This window comes from Geotrypetes seraphini, chromosome 6 (assembly GCF_902459505.1).
Source record: "Geotrypetes seraphini chromosome 6, aGeoSer1.1, whole genome shotgun sequence".
Taxonomy (NCBI): Eukaryota; Metazoa; Chordata; class Amphibia; order Gymnophiona; family Dermophiidae; genus Geotrypetes; species Geotrypetes seraphini.
In genome coordinates, this window is record NC_047089.1 from 17,066,156 (window position 1) to 17,090,489 (window position 24,334).

The 24,334-nt window shown below is 44.0% G+C and overlaps 1 protein-coding gene across 4 annotated transcripts in view; it reads right to left on the reverse strand.

The window, feature by feature from the left end:
* Positions 1-2,014: 2,014 nt before the first annotated feature.
* Positions 2,015-24,334, reverse strand: part of TENM4 (teneurin transmembrane protein 4) — a 1,150,563-nt gene continuing 1,128,243 nt past the window's right edge. For all 4 annotated transcript variants that reach the window (XM_033948175.1, XM_033948174.1, XM_033948172.1 and 1 more), the window contains 3 exons: positions 15,354-16,968; positions 8,125-8,267; positions 2,015-3,071 (listed from right to left, as the gene is read on the reverse strand). In XM_033948175.1, coding sequence (XP_033804066.1) covers positions 2,313-3,071; positions 8,125-8,267; positions 15,354-16,968 — 2,517 coding nt within the window. In that variant the 3' untranslated portion in view covers positions 2,015-2,312. The remainder of the gene's footprint in view (positions 3,072-8,124; positions 8,268-15,353; positions 16,969-24,334) is intronic.

Genomic DNA, 24,334 nt, shown 5'->3' on the forward strand with positions numbered 1-24,334 from the left:
TGGGGGGGTTGTAACTTTTTCCCTCTTTTTTAGGGAAAAAGTGAAGTTTTCAGTATAATGTGGGGGGGTTACAACCCCCCCAACGCTGGCGCGATCTCTGTTAAGTAAAGTGGGGGGGGGTTCCCCCCCCCCGTCGGAGCCCTTTAAAATACTGTTTTTCTTCGGCGCGCTTCCGCCTTGCGCTCAGTTATCTTCGTTGGGTTGTCGTCGTGTGCTTTTGACCTGTCACCAAGCAGTGCCCAGACAAAAAGGAGAGGCATCTCTATAGCATAGGCACATTTTCACAGGCGGTAAAACCAAAGGGCAAAACATTCCTAGACTTTCCTTTGTGGAACTGGCTGCAAAACGTGGTGCGGTAAAAATGCCACAGACCTGTGAAAATGGCTCCCTACGCCTGAAATGATCTCTTAAGCGTGCGCCTGAATCTCCGGTACAGAATCTGTAAACGTGCTGGTGTTTCTTCATATCCAAATCTTCACACATCTTTAAGCAATGATATCCCCAGAAACTTTTGTTTTACCTAAAATTGGGAAATTAAAAAGTCTTACTGTCCACAGGGAAAAAAAAAAGCTGTAGTTTAGCAAGATAAAAGTTTTTTGAGATATCATTAAACTGTCTGAAATTTGAAGAAAAAAAAATCCCAAACGAACCTAAAGACAAAGATATAAGATTGGACCTGCACTAGAGAGGGTTAATACTAATTGGAACAGTACATGAAACCACATATTACACGTGACCATGTGACCAGGTTTCCCCTTTCTACAGTAACTACCTGGACAATTCCACAATCGTTAACAATTAGCGTCCCTTCCCGTTTATGATAACACTCAAGTGACACATTCGGTTTCAACCCCAATCATAATACACCGATGCAATCAGAGGACGTTGAATTCTAGGAGAAGCCAGTAACCATCAGAACGACGGCTTCAATACTTTATATATGTGCAAGTTTTTTTTGTTGTTTTTTAAAAAATTTTTGACAGATATCTTAAAAATCGCTAATCTGAGACGCTCGCTTGATTCCTGGAGACAACCCCACCATGTTCACCGGTGCCCAAATACCTTACCAGTAGGATGCCAAGCGGCTCTGTTTCAAGATTAGGAAATTTTTTATAATAAAGACAGAAAATATAAATTCAGAGCTTTTTTGGAAGCTAATTTTGAAAAAGCATCTTTTCCTGGTAAGTAAATTCTGTAAAGTAACTCTGGAATGAATGTCCTTCCTTAAGGCAAGAGAACGGGGATCATTGTGGGGTACGGAGCCAAATCGATAGAAATACTACAGTGTGAATGAGGGCTGTGTGTCCTTTAGCTGTTTTATCTGACAGAAGAGATTCCCGTCTGTGCTCTATCTGGAGTTGTAGCTATTCGTTAAAACAGCTTGCAGAAAAACTAATATACTATCTGTAAAAAAGGATAAAGAAATTTCTACCCAGTGCAGAAATGGAAGGAGTTAATGTCAGTTACTTCTTGTAACTTTGCTATAAAAGCTCCATTTTCCCAATACACTTGTGCAGTAGCAGCCCAAAAACCCTTCACTTCAATGTCCCAAATGAAATACACCATCGTCAGACCGTTGCCTTAAGAAACCAGGAATCGGGTTGTCTTCGCCCATCTTCCAGTTTAGCCCTATAAAGACCCTTTAGTCCCATGTCCCACTCAGTCTTGAAAAAAAAAAAAAATAATAATAATATTCTTTTCATTCACTGTCCAAACTTGATGAGACCATAGAATTAGGGCCCAGAAAGACAGACATCTATTCCTGTCTTATATGATTAAGGGCAGTGTTTTGAAAATGACTATGGAGGACGATGAAGACTTCCTATCAGACCAAGGCAAAAAAATTCATTTGTCTACATGTATAGAATTTTTTTTCTTTCGGGTTTTTTTTTAAGAAAAGAAAAAAAAAAAAAATCAAATTCAAGGCTAGCTGCCCCCTGCCCCAAGTAAGAAAGTTAAAATGAAACAAAGTTATTATAGACATCCATTTCTCACTTCACACTGAGTACCTGTTAACATCCGTCGACACTCCTCACTTAAATTCCTCATGAGGGAAAAGAAACAAGAAATAGAATTTTTTTACTGTGCTCATGTGACAGCAAAAATGACTTCTGTTCATTGCAGAATGTATGAAGACCAAATTAAAAATAAAGGACGTTGCATGAATTACAGTGCAACCGTATTTCATCTTTCTATCTTTCCTTGTTCTCTTTTTTTAAAAAAAAATAAAAGGATTCAGTACAACACAGTCAAGTTAAGTGGCCACAATAGTAGCTGTCTTTGGCAAGAAGTCAACACATTGACCTTCTATGTCACCTTCTGCCCATTTCACTCTGTCTCATAAAATGGATGTTGTTGACGCTGTCCGATAGTTCTGGGTATTGCTCCACCGAGATGATGAAGTAACCGTCATAACCCTGCACCCGGCCCACGCTTAGCAGTTGCTGCTTTTCCCCTTCCGTCCATGAGCGGATGCCCTCTTCCCCATCCTGTAGTCTCTGTTGCTCCCTGGCCCAGGCGTGGGATATTGCACGCTGCCTGGCTAACTCCAAAACCCGGGCCTTCTCCTCATCTAAGCTGGTACCATACCGTGTGTTCAAGCACAGAGCACCATACTGTAGCTGGATATCAATGTACCGTCTAGTCCTTCCGTTGAAAACTGTGTTGATTTGGGACACGGTAGCATTCACGCCATTTTCTAGGGTCCTCCTCCCACCAGTGAGGCCCAGTATGGATAAGTCATTTTCTGACGGCCCTTGCTTCACGAAATAATGCGTGTCTACTCCATCGATGGTGAAGTGCAAATTCTCCAGGTAGAGGGCATTGTTCAAAATGGCAGCAATTCTCCTGCCGTCTTCATTTGCCACGCTGATGAAGTCGGTGGTGACCCTCCCGTCTTTAAGAGCAAATTTAACCCCTTTGCCAAAGATGGAACCGCTCGATGCAAATATTTTGCTCTCCTTGAGCAGCTGACAGCCGGCGATGCTGGAGCCATAAATCTGGTCAAAGTGCTCCAAGGTGACGAAAGCTTTTAACTGCTTCTGTACTTCGCATTGCACTCCCAGGATGGACTAGCAGGGAAAAGAAAAGAGATACACATTAGATATATAATATCATAGATATACAATATATTGCATGGCTGAAAGAACTTAGCCAAGGTAGAGCTTACGGGTATGGTGGAACACAGTAGGTATCACTACTAAATTTGAAAGGGTGATTGGAGAAAAAAACATCATTCCACCAACTCATTCCTTAAAATCTGGAGCCCTGTCCAAACTTACTGTGATTTAGACCGCTGACAAATAGTAATTCAGAGTATACTGTACAATATATATATCGATCACTTCTTTTTTAGATTAAGTCAATAAGTAATGCGCATTGAAAATTCTATTACAAGTTCACATATATTTCCGTCAATGATAATGTGTATACTGACCCTACTATATATATATATATATATATATATTAGATATATAATATCATAGATATAATGTGTATCATAGATATGTGTATACTGACCCTACTATATATATATATATATATTAGATATATATCATAGATATAATGTATATCATAGATATAATGTGTATACTGACCCTACTATATATATAGTAGGGAAGATCCCTCTCGCAAATGTCTGCAGCAGTATCTTGAATGGAGAATCAGCCTGCTATAATTCTCACGGATTAGTACAGAGGCGCCTGCTTCAGAGCAAGGGTTCAAGGACAAGTAATAGAATGTAAGACGTTGCTGACTTATGCAGTGGGCACTCAAAGAATGGAGGGTGGCCAGAACAATCACATATTTTAAGAATTAGTAATTCAGGAGACTACGGATCACTGAGTCTAACATTAGTCCGAGGCAAAATTTTATTTAATTCTTATATACCGCTAATAACCGTGAGGTTTCTAAGCGGTTTACAAAAATGAATGCATTAAAAGATACAATAAATAAAAATAAATAAGATAGGTATTTGGAAATTCCCTAACTGTCCCAAAGGCTCACAATCTAACCAAAGTACCTGAAGAGACAATTTATGAAAAATAAAGATAAAATATAAAGACAGAGATAGAGATAGAAATGAATAATCCACCAAGTAATGAATAAATAAATTTAAAGATAGAATTAAAAATAAATAAGTAAAATAGTTAAAAAATAGAGATAAAAAATAAGTATCAAGAGAAATAAAAAATATATATTTTAAGTATTCTCCCCTGCTGGATCGAGATTGGGAAGGGTATGCTCAGACCTTTCTGCAGAGTTCAGAGCGTACCCTGAAGAAAGCCACAGCATGGTGGCCGAAACGTCAGTTTCCACTTGACAAAGATGCAGCGAGACCCGGAAACCTGCAACAAGCACAATGCCAGCTGCAGAAACCCTGAGAGAACAATATCCTGTTTGTCTGTCTTGGCTGTTTAGATTGTAAGCTCTTTGGAGCAGGGGCTGCTTTCTTCTTCTTTGTGACTCTGTGCAGCGCTGCGCGAGTCTGGTAGCGCTATAGAAATAGTTAATATGAACAGTAGTAGAACAAAATTAGTGAGCACTTAGGGAGACTTGATTTAATGGGAGCCCCACCTCATCAATATGCTGTATTTTCTTGAAGGAGATAATAAACGTGTGGCTAAAGATTAGCCAATTGATATTGTACCTGTCCAGCTGATCCAGAGCTGTAATGAAACAACATTCAGTTTGAAATGATTGCCCCCCCCCTTGCCGCCAGCTAGAAACTGATGAACTCTGGCAATTACTCCATGTTTCAAGAAGAGAAAATGGAAGACTGAAACTGAAGGCAGGCGCTGGAGCTCCTCCATTTGCTGGAGGTCGAAGGGTCAGGCAGGAGTCCCCCGCTGGCCAAGAATACCGAACTTATTACGCAAACAATTTAGTGCCAGTCTCGGAGTTGCAGGGACGGAAAGTGCTGCACTGCAGAGTGCTGGATTGCAAATGTCACTCAGGAGCAGTGGGGGAGCATAAGAAAGCTGAATTGAGCACCGTGAAAGGTTTCTGGTAGGCCAGCTAATTGCACACTGACTGTGATATCTTTTTGATTTTACCAACATGTCTGTCTAAGAGCACAAAGGTGGGAGCTTATAATAAAACCCATCTGTGCCACTGAAAAATATGCTGCGCAAAAATAGGAAATTGTTTTCTTTTCCCTTCTCGGTTTCACCTTCCCTTCTCTATCCTGCTCTTTTGAACAATACTTTAGCCTTTTGCCTGTTCTAACAAGAAGTCTTCAAAGAAATGAAGCTTGGAGACTGATTTCCAGCTACTGAATGAACTGTTGATAACAAGGTGAAACTCCAGCCACTGAAGGAAGATCGCCTGACCCAACTGCCCTAAACTGAACTGGCTGCTTATATTAAGCAAAGGCGTGAGAGGCATCTGGGACGGTGGCTCCCCTCCCCCCGCTAATTCCCCCCTCTGCCCTTTCCTTTTCCCATACCTCTAACTTTCCTGGCGCGAGCAGCATAACCAGCTTGCTGCCCACATCGGTGTCGGATCTTCCTCTGATGTCACTTCCTGGGCACGGGACCCGGAAGTGACGTCAAAGGGAGAGCCAATGCTGGCGTGAACAGCAGGTTAGAGTTGCTGCAAATGCCGGTGAAGGTGCGCACAGCAAGGGGGGGGGAGGGAGAGGAGTGGGAAGGAGCGGAGAGGAGGACAGGTATCGGTGCCCCCATCAAGAAGGCACCTGGGGCAGACTGCCCCCCCCCGCCTCACACCTTATTACGCCATTGACTCTAAGCCGGTGCTTTCCAAACTTGCTCTTAGAGGCATGCCAGCCTATCGGGTTTTCAGGATATCTTATGATGAATATTCATGAGAGATTTGCATGCAATGGACGCAGTCGGGTTTTCAGGATATTTATGATGAATATTCATGAGAGAGATTTGCATGCAATGAACGCAGTGCATGCAAATCTATTTCATGAATATTTATTGTGGATATCCTGAAAACCTGACTGGCTGGGGTACCTCCAGGACCAGGTTTGGGAACCACTGCTCTAAGCGAACAGATCTTTGAGTTACCTGGGTGGGACTTTACATACTTTGGGCCTGATATTTGCTGCCAATGGTGATGCTCTATTCGTATACTAACAGATTGCCTGGCGTTGCCCGGGTATGTATTTATCCATTCTAAGCTTCTATTAGACAGGAAAAGGATTAAAATTGGCCTCATGCTGCTGTACTGTCTGTGAAGCTCTAGATCAGCGGTCTCAAACACCCGGCCCGCGATCTGCCTTCTCCACTTCACAAGTTTTCCGATTGTGGAGAGGACAATCGCGTTCAGACCGTGACTGCGGCCCGCCTAAAGCAGGGGTCTCCAATTTGCTTCCCTTCCCTTCTCACTGCCCTCCCTCAAGCCACCGCAATCGGGGAACAGGCCAGCGCCGAGGTCTTAGCTCTCCCTGCTTATCTTCCCCAGCGTGGGGGGCCGACCAATTCTCGCCACCCGACGTCAATTCTAACGTCGGAGAGGAAGTTCTGGGCTGGTCGGATGGCAGCAATATTTAAGGTGGCTAGAGCATGGAGTGATACAATGGGATTATAATAGTCTCAGTTTCTTTTCTCCATTCTCTTCACTGTGCATGCAGCTTACAAGACAGACTCGGCTTATGGTTAGCTCTGTCGGACCCAGCTGCACACTTGCCTGGGTTACTACTAGCTACCACGGTGGCCCAGGAAGCCACACATTGCTGCGCCTTGGAACAAACGTCCCTCCAGGCCTCAAAGACAGCAAAGGATTCTATGTGGTTTGGAGTGAGGGGATTAAACAGGAGAAAGTGGAAAGAGATGGAAAGATTATTAAAACATTTGCCTTTTTTGTCTACTGTCTCCTAATCTATTATAATAAAACGCTAGGCCACGCATGCGCACTTCCTATGCGTGCGCCGGTTTTCCGTGAGCTGTAGCGACCCATAGGAAGTGCGCATGCGCGGCTTACGGTCTGGCCTGCTCCCTGTTGAAAGACGCAGCGGTGGCTACTCTCACGATCCCCGCCTGCGTTCCCTCCCTTCCTGTAAGTTGGCCGTCCCCGCCGCCGTTGTTCCCTTGCGCACCAGTGCTCCATTATTGCTCTTGGCATCTCCCTTACAGTAACTTTGCCGTCGCCGCGATGTAGGGACCCGCAGGTAGAAGTGCGCATGCCCCTACAGTACTCTCTCCGCTCTCTCTCTTCCTCCCCCCACCCCGAGGCGGATGTCGACTGCGGCGGCCCGAGTCGGATGTCGGCTGCGGCGGCTGCAGGCCGCGGCAGCCAAACCCGGAAAGCATTTTAACATAAGTAGGGCATGGAGTTCAGGAGGAAGGTATGGGGGGAGGAAAATACTGCACAGGGAAGTGGGGTGGGAGGAAAATGCTGCAACACACAGAAATGGAGGGGCAGAAAAGGGGTTGATGGACAGGGGAAGAGGTGCTGATGAACAGGGAGGGGGGGCAGAAAAATGAAGACAGGCCTACTGCTGGACAGATGATGGACAGGGGGAGGTAAAACAAAGGGAGAAGGGCTTCTGCTGGATAAGGTGAGCAGTGATGGGGTGGTGGAGGACACAGGGGAGGTAAAAGGAAGGGAGAATGGACAGGGGGAGCAGGCAAAGGGTGGTAGTGGACAGCCAAGGAAAAAAAAAAAAAAGACAGACAGAAATACAGAAAGCGGCTAAGGAGAGAGAGAAAAAAATAAAGACAGACACACACACCCGTTAATGTAACGGGCTATAAGACTAGTTTCCTATAAAACTGGTTGTCAACTACTATAATTTTAGATTTAAAATATGTAATTCTGTTTTCTTCAAATAAGATGAGATGAGGAGTTATTATCTGACAATTTCAAATTTTGTATTGGCTTTAAAATGACATTTTCTTTATAAAGTGAAAAGCAAAATAATTCTACTCTGCCCTAAAGTGATCTGAAAAATCAAAGGCAGGACTTTATTTGTACACAAAGACCTTGTGATTTGATTTCTCAGCCTGGATTCATTACTGTGATGAGAATTTTATCTATTTTCAGTCTGACTTTAACCAAGTTTCACTGGGACAAGTCCCAGGCCCTAGAGCAACTGCCAAAAAGCTTTTCATTTCCACTACAGGGGGAAGAATACACAAGGGTGTATTGTGGGAATACCTTGCTGTTGTCCCACTCCTGGCTTTTCATATGAGTGTTGATAAGCTCGTAGGATGGTTCCATTGTGTCCATATCAGGTTTGGGGTACCCAGGGATCACATTGTGCAGCTGGAATCCAAAAGTAAGTAGCCAGTTGTTGACATCTGGAACAAGAGACATAAAAAGCACAATTCACAGAATTTCAATGACTAGAGTCTCTGGTATAACCAAAGGATTTTTTTTAACAAAATGCGAAGCCAAGCCCAGTCGGCATGAAAGCCAGCAGGATTCCCTTGAGCTTAGACTCGTAATATCTATACAGTATAATCTCCTTATAATGGACTCACTTATAACGGAATATTGTTTATAGCGGACGAGGTTCGCTGGTCCTGGCCCCGCGCCTTTATGAACATGCAGAAAATCACTGCACATAACGGACTCGCATATAACGGACTTTCGCATATAACGGACAAACAATTTGGTCCCCAGAGCCACTTTTAGCTGTAGTTTTCTTCAGCTATAACGGACATGCAGGCTCCGCCTATGAGGCACGTGGCATGCCGGTGATATAGTATCAAAATGCATCAAAATGGTTTTGCAATCATTTCGTGCCATACTAATGTTTTGCTGAGTTTTGGTACTGATGTTGCTGATATGCTTGTGAAGTGACTGTTGTTCATTGATTGTACGTTGTTTCAAGTTGACCTAAATAAAGTTTTTAAAAAATACAACTCTGGATATAACGGACCGTTTTTCCAGGTCCCTGGAAGTCCGTTATAACAAGATTATACTGTATTTCACAAGTTCTAAGTTTCTGTATGGCTTAATAGTAATTGAGCTGAAGTCCAGTATTTTTGTCCTTCTCTACCTTCCCTACTCAAATTGCCCACCATTTCTCTCTCTCCCTTACCCTCTTCAAAATATTTAACATCTCTGTCCTACCTTTTCTTACACTTTAAGAAAGCTTCTGAGGAAGTACACTTCAATCTTATGACAATATCAGACAACTTCAAAACATTCAGAAAAGAAATCAAAACCCTGCTTTTCAAAAAATTCATCCAAATATCTTAACCCCTCCTTTTTTACCTCCAGAAGATTCACCTACCTTCAGATAACCTTCCCCCAAATTACCCACCTTAACACCTTCCAATTAAACAAATACCATAAATAGATTGTAACCTACCCTCTCTAACTGAATTCCATATGTATTTTTCATACAGTTCTTCACTGTCAGTTTAATTTCCATCCTATAAATTCACATATAATTTTTCTTTTTTCAACCATCTTTATTTTCTCTTCTTTATTAATTTCCAGGTACTTTAGTTAGATTGTGAGCCTTCGGGACAGTAAGGGAATTTTTTAAGTACCTTCTTACTTCTCATTTATAATCTTAATGTATATTTTCTTCAAACCGCTTAGAACCTAACGGATGTAGCGGTATATAAGAAATAAATTACATTACAAATTACATTACTTCTCCCTCCATATTCGCTATGATAGGGGATTAACAGAACAGCGAATACAGAAAAACTGCAAATAACTTTTTCATATGTTATTCGCTGTTTTCTATTAAAAACCATCATGAATATGGTGAAACCGCGAATAACATGGTGGGAGACCTGGCCTGTTCCTGAAGGAGAGGCAAAACATGGTGAAGAAAGCGCTGGGAATCGGCGATTTTCTCTGTAAACGCTTGGAATCAGCGATTTCTCTATGCAAGCTGATGCAATTTAGGGGGAGGAGCCAGCAAGCTAAAAACCATGAATATTCTAAACCGCAATTGCTGAAACCACGAATACGGAGGGAGAAGTGTAGCTGAAATGTGGATTATCAGTGAGCCTTTATCTTTATTTTCTCAGTCTAGTGGACTCTGCTGTGCAATCTCAGTCCTTGAGGACCACAACCCAGTCGGGTTTTCAGAATTTCCCCAATGAATATGCATGAGATCTATCTGCATACAATGGAGGCAGTGAATGCAAAAAATATCTCATGCATATTCATTTGGGGAAATCCTGTAAACCCAACTGAGCACTGAGATTGCCCACTTCTGGCTTAAGAGTGGATGTTGAAAAGCTCTCAGCCTAACCAAGAGAATGATGTGGATTTGGTTCAATCAATGATTTGAAACAATGTCAAAACATAGAATTTTGTTTCTACAAATTGGCACGTAACAAAATGAGATAACACTCTTTTCAGCTACAGTGGCAATTAATTGCCGGAGAATCAGTTAGCTTAGCGGGGTTTAAAAAAGGTCTGGTTAATTTCCTATCAGAGAAGTCCATAGGCCATTATTGAGATGACTTGGGGAAATCCACTGCTTATTCCTAGGATAAGCAGCATAGAATCTGTTTTGCTACTTGGGATCTTGCTAGGTACTTGGGACCTGGGTTGAACACTGTTGAAAACAGTACACTGGGCTTGATGGACCTTCGGTCTATCCCAGTATGTCAATTCTTATGTTCTTATAATGCTCAGAATTTAGGAAGTTGGTTGGTTGGGCTGAGATAGGGTTACCAGATTTCCTCTTTTAAAAAATGAGGACACTTGGCCCTGTCTTATTCTGCCTCCCAGCCACGCCCTATTCCACCCCTGGCCTTGCCTCATTCTATCCCCAGCCCCACCCCTACACAAACCTTGTGTTTCCTTCTCTGAGCTCCAGGCCATGCCTAGAGGGCCTCTGTGCATGCACTGACATTGATGTGATGACACCTTTCATCCATTTCCTTGGTCCCCCTTCCCATCCTCTGTACCTCTCTCCCTCCAACCCTCCTGCCCCAGGGTTGCTTCTTTCTATGTCTCCTTCCAACCCTCCTTTCCTGTGGGTACTTCTTTCTTTCTTCCTTCTCTCTCTCTCTCTTTCCAATCTCCTCTCCTGCTGTTTCTGTCTCTCCCCTCCCGTCCAGCACTACCCTATTCCATGTCCTTTTCTCCAGCACTCTCTCCTTTCCATAAGGCTTCTCCTGCCCTCCCTCCATGCTGCTTCTGCAGCCTTCTCTCCTCTTTTTCCAATGCTGATTCTTCAGCCCTCCCTCCTCTGACTTCAGAAGCTGCATTCCCTCACGACCTCTCTCTCCAGCTCCAGAATCCCCTCACCTACCTCCTCCCTGGCCACTGTAATTTTGAATCTTCAGGCAGGCGCCAGCAGCAGCAGCAACGAAGGGAGCCTGCCGCAGTGATATGTCCCAAAAGCCGCCTCTCTGCAGTTACTTCCTGCTCCCGCACAGGCGGGAACTGCCGACAGGCAGCTTCCGGGGGCAGGCCGATGGCAGGACACTCCCCTCATTGCCGCTGCTGGCTGCCCAAAGATTCAAAATTACAGCAGGTGGGGAGGAGGTAGGTAGGGGAGTCGGGAGGGCTGGCTAAACCTGGATTACTACTACCACAATCCATTCAGTCGTGTCTGACTCTTGGATACCTGAAGGCCATGCCTCGCCATGCTTCCCTGTTTTCCACGGTTTCTTTGATGATCATTCCCGTGCCATTCTTGACGGTATCCAGCCAACGAGCCTTTGGTCTCCCCTGCTTCCTTTTGCAACTGACCATTCTGAGTAGCACCTCTTTTTCTAGTGAATTCACCCCCATCACATGTCCCAAATAGGTCAGTTTCTGACTAGTAATCTTGCCTTCCAGGGACAACTCTGGGTTTATATGACCAAGAACATCTTTATTGGTGACCTTAGCTGTCCATGGGATTTGTAGAAGTGTTCTCCAGCACCACAGACTCCCCCAATTTGAAAAAAAAAAAAAAAAATCCCCAAGTCCAACCAAAAATGCCAAAAGAAGAAAAAACTATATGACAACCTACTGGCCACCAGAGCAGCAAAACTAGACAGACAACTCACCAATCTGCTGTCTTCGACCACAGACTACAAAACCTTCAAAAACGAAACAAAAATCCTACTCTTCAAAAAATACATAAAACCTGTTTAACACGACCAGATCCGTCCCAAGCTCCACCTACTATACTATCTACTCCTTATCAAATCTAAAATGTTCAAATGACCCATCATGTATTACCTAATTTCATGACAATTCTTATGTAATCCGCCTTGAACCGCAAGGTAATGGCGGAATAGAAATCACTAATGTAATGTAATGTTTTCCCGGACATATGGCAACCCTAATTTTAGTATCTGTACTTATAAAATAGGCACCTTCCTGCTCTATTATGCATATATGTAATAAGGCCAGAAAGACTGGAGGTTTCTATAAGGATCAACTCAAAGAGTGTATTACTACCTTTTAGCACAGGGGAAAAAAAAAAAAAAAAATCCTATATAATAAAACGCTAGCCGCGCATGCGCACTCAGACCTGCATGATCTGTAATCCCTGATCCGTGATCTGTAGGTCCGTGGCCAGAGTGCGTATGCGGCGGCTAGACAAAGTGGGAGAAACAGACTCGAGCGCTGTGGCCGACTCATGATGGGAGGATGCGCCGCAGCAAAGTGCTGCACAGGTACTGGAGGGGGAGAGACATATCGCTTCTGCACATACCGGTACATACCTCCCTCCAGCGTTGGCAGTCGCTGCACGTTAAACAGGCTGCTTCGCGAATTTCTCCTGCAGTTGAGTCCCTCTGCCGCGTCACTAATGATGTCATCAATGACGCGACAGAGATACTCAACGGCAGAAGAAAGCCGCGAAGCAGCCTGTTTAGCATGCTGCGGCTGCCAACGCTGGAGGGAGATTTGATATTAAAGACATCTTGCTGGGAGGGTCGCAGAGTCAGCGGGGGTTGGGCTGGGAGGGGAGAGAAGCGTCTGCCTCGGGTGCTTCAGGCAGCAGCAGCGTTTACAATTCGCTGCTGTTGCTGGCTTCAGGCCTTCCTCTCTGGCCGGTCCTGCCTACTTCCTGTTTTCATGAAGACAGGACTGGCCAGAGAGAAAGACCTGAAGCCAGCAACAGCAATGAATTGTGAATGCTGCTGCTGACCAATGAAGTAGTTAAATGAGGAAAGGGAGCAGAGGGGGAGAGAATGGCTTGGAGGGAAGGAGGAAGGTATGCCAGACCAAGGGAAAAGGAAGGAGGAGATGGAGAGAGGCCATATGGGACAGAGAGAGAGAGAGAGGGCGGACACTGGATGGAAAGAGAAGAGAGGGCAGTGAATGGAAGGGGCAACATAGAGGGTGAACAGTATTCTAGCACCCGTTAATGTAACGGGCTTAATGACTAGTATATATATAATACATCTGAAAAGATTCCACAAATCTTTGCTTGCTGCTTACCAGAAAGTCAGACTTCTAAACATGAAGAGAAATAAATGAGTGGCATTTTCCGCTGGGGGGGGATTAAACAGCAACACACCGCTAATTCACCAGGAAGCAGCGACAACTTTTTCTGACAGAAAAGCACATTTCACTTCAGACAATTTTTTTTTTTAAAGCTACGGTAACCTGCCAGCACATTTCACAGGAAATCCATTTGACGGCCCAGGGAAAGGGGGTGCTTAATTCAGACGGATGTAATGGAAATGTCACTTCAATCCATCAGCTTTCAAAGCTGGCGGCAAGGCTCTGCGCCTCGGAGTGTAGAATCTCTAAAAAGATTCATGCCGCGACAACGGGCTTCTCCAACATCAATATCCTTCCAACCCAGCCTCCCCTGATTGGCACATTCAAGGGCATGCCTGGAAATCCTATCCCATGTTTTTCTCAAACATATCAGGAATAGGCTTGTGCCTTCATTTCTCACCACATGTATAAAAACCTGACACACCAAAGTACCACATTTCCACGACAAACTCCACCACCTTAGTTGATAGAAAGGAAATTAGAGAAGTGGAACGGCTGAAAAGATTACAGCTATACTCACTCGAGGAACGTAGAGAGAGAGGAGACATGATTGAAACGTTTAAATATATCACGAGCCGTATCGAGGTACTGAAGGTCCATCAAGCCCGGTATCCTGTTTCCAACAGTGGCCAACCCAGGTCCCAAGTACCTGCAGAAACCCCAAGAGTAGCAACATTCCAGAGCAGAGATTGTGATGTCATAATGCCTCATTCCACCAATGCCTACGAGTCAACCTCATCAGTGATGTCACAATGGCTTGATTATCCTATACTCAGCTCACATAAGACTTAAGAATTGCCTGTTTCCAACAGTGGCCAACCCAGGTCCCAAGTACCTAGCTAGATCCCAAGTAGCAAAACAGATTTTCTGCTGCTTATCCTAGGAATAAGCAGTGGATTTCCCCAAGCCATCTCAATAATGGCCTATGGACTTTTCTTTTATGAAATTATTCAAACCTTTTTCAAACCCTGCTAAGCTAACTGATTTCACCACATTCTCTGGTAATGTAATCTAACTAATATGGCGGAAACACTCTCAAAATTTTTCATTTTAAAAAATATGCGAGCAGGCGGATGTAAATGAGGGCGCCTAAATGTGGAATAACACTAGGTATCCAAATTTACATAAGCATTTAATGTTAAAAACACTAGTGCGGCTTTGTAAAGGAAGGGGTTAGAAAGATACATAGGCGCCTATGTATCTTACAGGAATAAATAGTAAAAATTACACCTACACTGTAGGCAAAGAGAGCTACACCTGTTCAGGAGCAGATATACATTTTATTTACATGTCCACACCAAGATTATAAAATAGTCTAATTTATACGCATACTTAAATAATATATGTGCATACTTACAAACTCTGCCCCTGTACACACCTACTGGCAAAGTATGCACCATTATGTCATTGCATGAACTCTGACACTGTTCATCATTTTATAACAGGCCACATTAAGTGTGAATAATTTGTACAACCCTCCCCCCCCCCCCCCCCCGAAAATGTTTTGAGAAATGGGGCAAAGGCTGAGCAGTGGTGTGCAGTGACGGCTTTCAAGGGGATTCAGTGAATCCTCAGCTCCACAGCCTTGCTTTTTTATTTTTTGTTTACGTTTTGCTTGATGAAGTTTGATTTGTCGAGTAGGCAGCCTGATCTGAATTTGATTGGCTAAGCATCATCTGCCTGTTGCCTGCTCAGCCAATCAAATTCAGAGCAGTGCCCTCAGATCCTTCAGGGGGTGAGGCGAATCCTCTGAAGGCCCTGACCACACGCCACTGCTTCTGAAGAACCCTCTTCTAATAAACAGAGGCAACAGCTGATAACATATTAATTGCTTGATAACCAGAGGCAGCATAAACAGATTGACGGGCAGAAATGGTCAAGGAGATGGGGAGAGAGAGGGAAGAATGAGAAGAGAGAGGGAAGAACGAGAATCAACAGCTAACTATATAAAATCCTACCTGTCATATAACATTTGGAATCCTGAGTATTGCTGACAGGATTGTTGTTTTTGAACATGTACAGGTTGAAAGGCATTACATTGGTACTGCTCAGGCGCTTCCAGATGTCATGGTCAGGGCTTGTCCAGCGTCCGGCCAGCACGTCATATTCTCGCCGCCCCATGTGCATGAACTTGGTGAGAGGATCGTAAAGGCCTCCGTGGTAACCGATGATGATCTGAAAGCCAGGATTGGTGTCCATGTAGATCTCCCCGTAGGCTGTGTACAAGATCTGCTTGATCATTAATCCTGCCCCGCTGAAGACTGCCAGAGGGGTTCCCATGTTATCACATGCTATGTAGAACTCATCGCCGCTGCTGAGCTCCATGGCAAAAAGGTGGCCTTGGAGATCGTAGTAAAGGGAAGCAATCTCAGAGCTGGAATGATTGTAAAAGTGCGTAACTCTGGTCGGGTTGGTAAGGTCCGCGTAGAAGAACTGCAAATGATGGCCGTTGCTTGTTTTCCTGGACACTCTCCTTCCCAGGCCGTCATAGCGGTACTTCACGCTCCATCCGCCGACTTTATTGTACGCTTTGATTAGAAGAGCAGCAGAGTTGTACTCAAACATATCATTCCCCCTTTGTTTCAAGAAGCCATCCTCATCCACTTTGTATTGGACATCTCCCAGTCTTGTAATCCTGTCCCTCGAGTCGTACCTTAGCGGCGTAAGTCTGGCACTGTTACCGGGGCTCACCAAATGGAGATTTCCATTCAGGTCATAACTGTAACGCCACAGTGGCTTGTCATTAATGGACACGGTCTGCAACTGACCATCAGCATCGTATTCATAAGAATACCTCGTAGTATTCGCATACGGTCCCACCTTAAGTTCTTTTTTCACCACTCTGCCCATATTGTCATACTGCACAGTCATCCAATACATGAGTGATCTGAAGATCTCGTACTGCACCTCTTTGACTCTACCGTATGTATCGAAGTGCTTGGTGTGAGTCATGACGGTGGTGGTTATAATTTGGTTTATGTCATAATAGATGACTCCAAATTTTCCAAACTGTTCCGTTTTGCCCGACACGTCATCGTATCGGTAGAGATCGATGGGCAGCGGCGTCTCATTGATGACCGCCTGCATGCTGGTGACCCTGAAACTGTTGTCGTAGTTGTAGTCAAAGCGTGCATTAACCATGCCCTCCTCCGTGAAACGGAAGATTTGCCTGTCAACAAGAGGGCCAATTTGCCTGTATCGGATGGTACAGGTGAATCCTTCGTTTTGCAAATTAATCGTCTTTAACATGCCAGCGGTTTCATCGTAGGTGAAGCTGATCTTGGTGGTATCGTAGAGGATTTCAGCCAGCTTGGACAGCTTTCCATATTTGTAGATCACACGTCTTCCTGTCCCCAAATACAGCATGTGAAGCAGTTGGCCGTCCTCCGAGAAATCCTGAATGACTGAAGCATTACCCTCCGGAGGTCTGTAGATGTTCCTGTAATAGCCAATAGAACGAATGGTTTCCAACGTCTGCCGTGCTACATTGGGCATGGTGACAGAAGACAACCGATCGTTCTTGTCAAACTCAAAGATGTACTGTCTCTGGCTGTGAAGAAGCAGCACCATGGACTATGGATGAAAGAAAAATAAACACGTTAAAACATTTTTGTCTTAATTTGTAACCTCTCTTTTCTTTTCAGGACATCTGCTGCTCAGTGAACCTGGGCAGCAGGAGATGTCCGCACAGTACCACTAAGATAAGTTGAACCTTGAATTGGTTGCTTCACGTGCCATACTTTCTATTTATCATCTTTTCAAACAAAAAAAAAAGTAAAAAGCAAACGAACCCCGAACCATACCACAAAAAAAGTCATAAGTATAAGTGAACCTTAGATCTTTGAACAGGACCACGTTAAGAAATTAACAGAGATGTTTTTGATCAATGAAAGACAACGGTGTCAGGCCCCCACAATATATGGTTGGTGGGGTCACTTGAGAGGCGCCCTTACACACGCCAGGTCCCAGATTCAGTTCCCTCACTGAAGATTCACCAGGAAGTAGAATCAAAAAGGCACAGCCAGAGGTGATTGCATAAAGAATATATTATAGAAATAGGCTTACAGAAAAGCAATATTTATAAGCATTACAATTAATGAGAGAGCAACGCAGTTTCCCTGCCTTACAGAGTTCAGAGGAAAAGAGAGACATAGAAGCCTGAAGTTCCAGGGAAAGGCAGAGAGAGAGAAAAGGGGGATGGGGTGATGGTCCAAGCTTCGTGTTCCATAGATAAAGAGAAGGATAGACAGAGAAAGAGAGAGCTCAAGAGAGGACCAGAGTGCCAAGAGCCAAGAGAGGGGGGTGATGTTGCGAGGAGGCTTTTATAGTTTGAAAATTTATTCTAAAAACCAGAATCTATTGAGCTTCAATAGAAGTTAAATCTCCCCCCTCCTTAGGTGAATCTTCAGTGAGGGAACTGAATCTGGGACCTGGCGTGTGTATGGGCACCTCTCAAGTGACCCCACCAACCATATATTGTGGGGGCCTGACTAACAAACCTTACAAACGGAACCCGCATTATGCAGACTTGTCTATCCAATTTGGATTGTCTGCAGGGTTCCTGAGATCTTTTCCTCTCAGATTGAACAAATTCATCGTGGATCGTCTTGCGAGATCATATATTTTTGGCGGGTATAAAACTAGCAACTTCAACACTGCTTTCAATACTTTTCAAAAAATATTTTGTCAAAAGTTTTCAAAAATATTTTTTTAATATATCATCTAAACTTTATCCAAAGCTTATGTCACCTTTTAGCTATAATAATTATTTTTCATTCATATTAAACTTGAGCTCATTTTAAACAACACTTGTTCACTTACCAGCACTCTCAAAATATATTTTTTTTTAGACTAAAGGGGACCTTTTACCAAGTTGCGGTTAAAAGCGGGTCTTTCCTGTGTGCTGAGGCCACTTCTAACGCCACGGTAAAATGGTCACGCGCTAATTTCCCCATTAGCACGTGAGCCCCCTACCCATCTACTTAGGTGGGTAACGGCTTCCATGCTAACTACATGCTAATTGACTGGCACGCGGTGATGTCGCTGTGCCAACCAATTAGCGCAGAACATATCTACACTGCAACCCCCAACTCACCCCCAGTGCTAAAAAATAAAATCTATTTTTTTTTTTTGCACATGCAAAGCTTGTGCTGATTACAAACCTACTGAGCATGCCCTGAACTAGTCATTTTTAACTTGCAGTATGCACATGGTTGTGCTTACCATAGCTTAGGGCTCCTTTTACAAAGGTGGCGTTAGGGCCTTAACGCACGAAATAGCGCGTGTGCACTTTTGTAAAAGGAGCCCTTAGTAAAAGGATCCCGAATTAGCCTAGAATAGTATACTTATCTTCAACAAAAATACAGTATATCACCAAAAAATGCATGTCCATTCAGTGCCACAAAATGAATTTATTATACGAGGGGGTGCTGAAAAGTTCTCAGCCCAACCAACTTCCTTAATTCTGAGTGTTATTATGCCACTGTATTATTTATTTATTCAATTTTCTGTACTGTTCCCCCAAGGGAGTTCAGAACTGTTTACATGAATTGTTTCAGCACTGAAGCATTTTTCCCTGTCTGTCCCGGTGGGCTCACAATCTATCAAATGTACCTGGGGCAATGGAGGTGGGGGGATTAAGTGACTTGCCCAGGGTCACAAGGAGCAGCGTGGGTTTGAACTAGAGAATGACACAGTGACAAAATTCATCACCGTTCCCGTCCCCGCGGATAACCGCGAGAAATAATCCCATGTCATTTTCTAGTGTCTATTTTAACCTCAGTCCTTCTTCAGAGCAAAGCTTGAGGGCCAGTGGTTGTGGCCAATCATACTCTGATTCTTATGGGAGCCAAGGATAATGAAGCCATTGTGACATCACTGATGTGATTGGCTCTTAGGCACTGGTGGAATGAGGCATTATGACATCACAATATCTGTTCTGGATATCAGAGACTGTCATTCTGTAGTGTCTGTTTCAAACTCGGTCCTTCTACACCAGCGTTCTTCAGAGCAAAGCTTGCGGGTCAGTGGTTGTGGCCATTCATACTCTGATTCTTATGGGAGCCAAGGATAATGAAGCCATTGTGACATCACTGATGTGATTGGCTCTTAGGCACTGGTGGAATGAGGCATTATGACATCACAATATCTGTTCTGGATATCAGAGACTGTCATTCTGTAGTGTCTGTTTCAAACTCGGTCCTTCTACACCAGCGTTCTTCAGAGCAAAGCTTGCGGGTCAGTGGTTGTGGCCATTCATACTCTGATTCTTATGGGAGCCAAGGATAATGACGCCATTGTGACATCACTGATGTGATTGGCTCTTAGGCACTGGTGGAATGAGGCATTATGACATCACAATATCTGTCATTCTGTAGTGTCTGTTTCAACCTCGGTCCTTCTACACCAGCATTCTTCAAAGCAAAGCTTGCGGGTCAGTGGTTGTGGCCATTCATACTCTGATTCTTCCCTCTCTCTTTAAAGAATGACATGAAGATGGTTTCCCGCGGTTATCCGCGGGGACAGGAACGGTGATGAATTTTGTCACCGTGTCATTCTCTAGTTTGAACCCACAACCTCAGGGGGCTGAGGCAGTAGCTTTAACCACTGCACCACACTCTCCCTGATTTGCAGAAAGAAAATTCTGTGTTTTTTGACACTGTTTCAAATCTTAAGTGTTCACGTTTTAAAACTATTTATTTAAAGCTGCTGCTTGTGGGGGTTTTGGACAAGGAAGAAGCATTTTATTTCAAAAGGCATGCATCATTGGTCATAAATGCATTTTGCATTATTGGTTACAGAAAGATCCTACTAGTTTTTGGCATTGGAGGAATCAACTCCATCGATTAATTTTATTTGAGGTTTGGGAGGTTCATACATTTTCTAGACGAACTTGTCTTTTTTTGAAAATTTGGGACCCATATATTCAAAATCTTTCCTCTAGAGCAGTGGTTCTTAACCTTGTTGGAAGTACTGAACCCCACCAGTTTCACATGCGTGTTCACCGAACCCTTCTTTATTCCCTTAGTTTTGCCGGAGCTAGACTAGAATTACTCAACTTGGCATTGCAAATCATGCAATTAGGACGCCGACTCCCATCACGTTCCGTTATACATGTGAATCCATATTGTACATATTCGTCCGACCACTTTCGTATTTTGCTCGACATAGTTAGTAAGGGATTAAAATATTAAGATAGGTATCACACGACGTACCATCACAACAGTTACAATTCGACTACTGTGCGCATCAAATCCCCTGCAGCACAGATAGGCCAAGCGATGTTGCGTGATCACCTGCAGCCAATTATGGACAAGCGGGGCGTATCATCACGAATCATAAGCGCTTCGGTCACGTTCAATCATCTATCAGTTAAATCACAAATTTTGATCAGGAATTGATTGATGTATATAAGGCGTTAGTTACAGATTGATAGATCGAGAAACCGAGTACACGATACAGTCTTGATCAAAATCACTGAATAACTGATAGATGATTGAACGTGACCGAAGCGCTATATGAGTCAGAGGTGTGTTTTGACCGCCGCCGAACCCGCGAGACTGACTCACCGAACCCCTGGGGTTTGGTCGAACCCAGGTTAAGAACCACTGCTGTAGAGCATGAAGTATGATGCTTAATGTTTTATATTGAAGCTTTGGAAACATTCATTGCATTCCAACATCTGGTAATTTGTGTCACCTTCCATTCTGGAGGAGGGGAGGGATGATAGTAATAGGTATGGAAATTCTTGAATTGTATATTTGTTTAATGCATTCATTACAATGTTATAATTGGAAATTAAATAATGGGGGGGGGGGAAGGGAACAAGGGGAGTGTATAGAGGTAGGAAATAAGTCATACAGAAATATATTTTGGAGGAATGATAGAAATATGTATGGAAAAAACTAGAATTGTGAATATAATTGTAATGAATATCTTATTGTAATATATTATTATATATTTATTTGATTCATTCAATAAAATGTTATAAATTAAATTATTCCTAAAAATTGGAAAAACTCTTATGTCTTTCAAACATATATCAAATAAAGAAATTCAATCACTTATCTTTTGTTAGATAATATAAGGCAGCCACAGCCCGACGGGACACACAGCAAATGAGCACCCAGCCCTCTAAGAAGGAGCATAGCGGCTCATGAGATAGGCGGCAAGTTAAATGAACCCTTGACAAAAGCTATCATTTTTTGGCAAAGTGGGACCCGTCGGGCTGTGGCTTCCTTCTATCATCAAACAAAAGATAAGTGATTGAATTTCTTTATTTGAGATATGTTTGAAAGACATGAGTTTTTCCAGTTTTTAGGAATAATTTAAATAAATAGTTTTAAAACGTGAACACTTAAGATTTAGAAGAGGAAGGAGGCGGTTATAAGGATCGATGATTGAAACGTGGAACCTGATAAGTCTTGGCTCAGATTCATTTACCAAATACCAAGCTGGTTTCTGAGATCCTCTCCCTCCTTTCATCACAGCCCACCTTAGGAAAAGAAGGCCTATGTGTTAGAGCAGTGTTCTTCAACCACCGGTCCATAGACCAGTGCCGGTCCACAGAAATTTCCTGACGGTTCACAGGGCCAGCACATGCATCAGGCCCAAAAGTGTTCTTCAACTGCCGGTCCACGGTGCGATCGATGCAGTGTTATCTTTGAGCCAGCTCCCTCTTCCTAACTGATTCAGTGCACAAAGCCATGGACAGTGGCTCCTACGGGCATCCTGCGCCTGAACCGGAAGCCTTCTCTCTGACGTCAGAGGGAAGGCTTCCAGATGAGGCAAGGGACGTACAAAGTGCAATTAGTACTATTATGGGGGCGGGGTCTGGCCCACGACTTAGCCCAGTGTTCAACCGCCGGTCCACGGTGCGATCGATGCGGCGTTATCTTCGAGCCAGCTCCCTCTTCCTGATTCAGTGGCTCCTACGGGCATCCTGCGCCTGAACCGGAAGCCTTCTCTCTGACGTCAGAGGGAAGGCTTCCAGATGAGGCAAGGGACGTACAAAGTGCAATTAGTACTATTATGGGGGCGGGGTCTGGCCCACGACTTAGCCCAGTGTTCAACCGCCGGTCCACGGTGCGATCGATGCGGCGTTATCTTCGAGCCAGCTCCCTCTTCCTGATTCAGTGGCTCCTACGGGCATCCTGCGCCTGAACCGGAAGCCTTCTCTCTGACGTTGCAACGTCAGAGGGAAGGCTTCCAGATGAAGCACGGGACATGCAAGGTGCAATTAGTACTATTATGGGGGCGGGGTCTGGGGTGGAGATGGGCGGGGTCTGGCCCACGACTTAGCCCAGTGTGCTTCAACCGCCGGTCCACGGTGCGATCGATGCGGCGTTATCTTCGAGCCAGCTCCCTCTTCCTGATTAGTGGCTCCTACGGGCATCCTGCGCCTGAACCGGAAGCCTTCTCTCTGACGTCAGAGGGAAGGCTTCCAGATGAGGCAAGGGACGTACAAAGTGCAAATAGTACTATTATGGGGGCGGGGTCTGGGGTGGAGATGGGCGGGGTCTGGCCCACTACTTAGCCCAGTGTTCTTCAACCGCAGGTCCACGGACTGATGCTGGTCCACAGAATAATTCTTTTATTTCTGCCGGTCCATAGGTGTAAAAACGTTGAAAAACACTGTTAGAGAGTGGGCTTCTCGGTGCTGAAAAATTCTCCGCCCAACCAACCAACTTCCTAAATTTTGAGCATTATTTTGCCACCGTAGCTGAAACGAGTGTTATCTTATTTCCTTAAGCGCCAATTTGCAGAAACAAGGGGTCCTTTTATCAAGCTGCCCTAACGGGGTTAGCAAGTCGGACATTTCATCGCGCGCTAACCCCTGCGGCAAGCAAAAAAACCTAACGCCTGGTCAATAGAGGCGTTAGCGACTAGCGCAGCAGGCGGTTTAACGCGCGGTATTCCGCGCGTTAAACCCCTACCGCACCTTGATAAAAGGACCCCCTATGTCTTTTGACATTGTTTCAGCCCATTTCCACGTCGTTCTCTTCTTGGCTGGGCTGAGAACTTTTCAGCACCCACTCGTAGTGTGAAGAGTTTCAGTGTCTGGTTAACCAGAGCTGAGAGTGTGATGTCATAATGCCTCATTCCACCAATAAGAGCCAACCTCATCAGTGATGTCACAAGGGCTTGATTGTCCTGTACTCCCCTCTGCCTTCCAACCCAGCCAGCAGATTAACCGTTCCCCGTAACTGTTTTCATGACATCCTCTTTATCTGTCTTGTCTGTTTAGATTGTAAGCTCTTTTGAGCAGGGACTGTCTTCTTTGTGACTCTGTACAGCGCTGCATACGACTGGTAGTGCTATAGAAATCATTCATGGTAGTAGCAGTAGTGTGAAGAGTTTCAGTGTCTGGTTAACCAGAGCTGAGATTGTGATGTCATAATGCCTCATTCCACCAATAAGAGCCAACCTCATCAGTGATGTCACAAGGGCTTGATTGACCTATACTTGGCTCACTTTTATTACATACAAGGAGGGGGTGCTGAAAAGTTCTCAGCCCAACCAACCAACTTCCTCAATTCTGCGCATTATTTTGCCACCGTAGCTGGAACGAGTGTTATCTTATTTTGTTAAGTGCCAATTTGCAGAAACAAAATTCTATGTCTTTTGACATTGTTTCAGCTCATTGACTGAGCCATATCCACGTCATTCTCTTCTTATTTGGGCAGAGGACTTTTCAGCACCTCCTTGTAACTTCCCAAACCTTTCCCAACATCAAGAAACTTGTTGCTCTTATTTTAATACAACAAAGAAAAATGGGGGGACCCAATGATCCACAGTGAAAACAATCCACCGATGAAAAACAAAAACTGTGGATACAGATGTTCTGGAGATAATTTATTAAACACTGTCATATAAAACCATAAAAATTCTTAGCATTTTTTTTTTTTTTTTTTGCTACTTCAGCTTGTCTGCGGTGTTC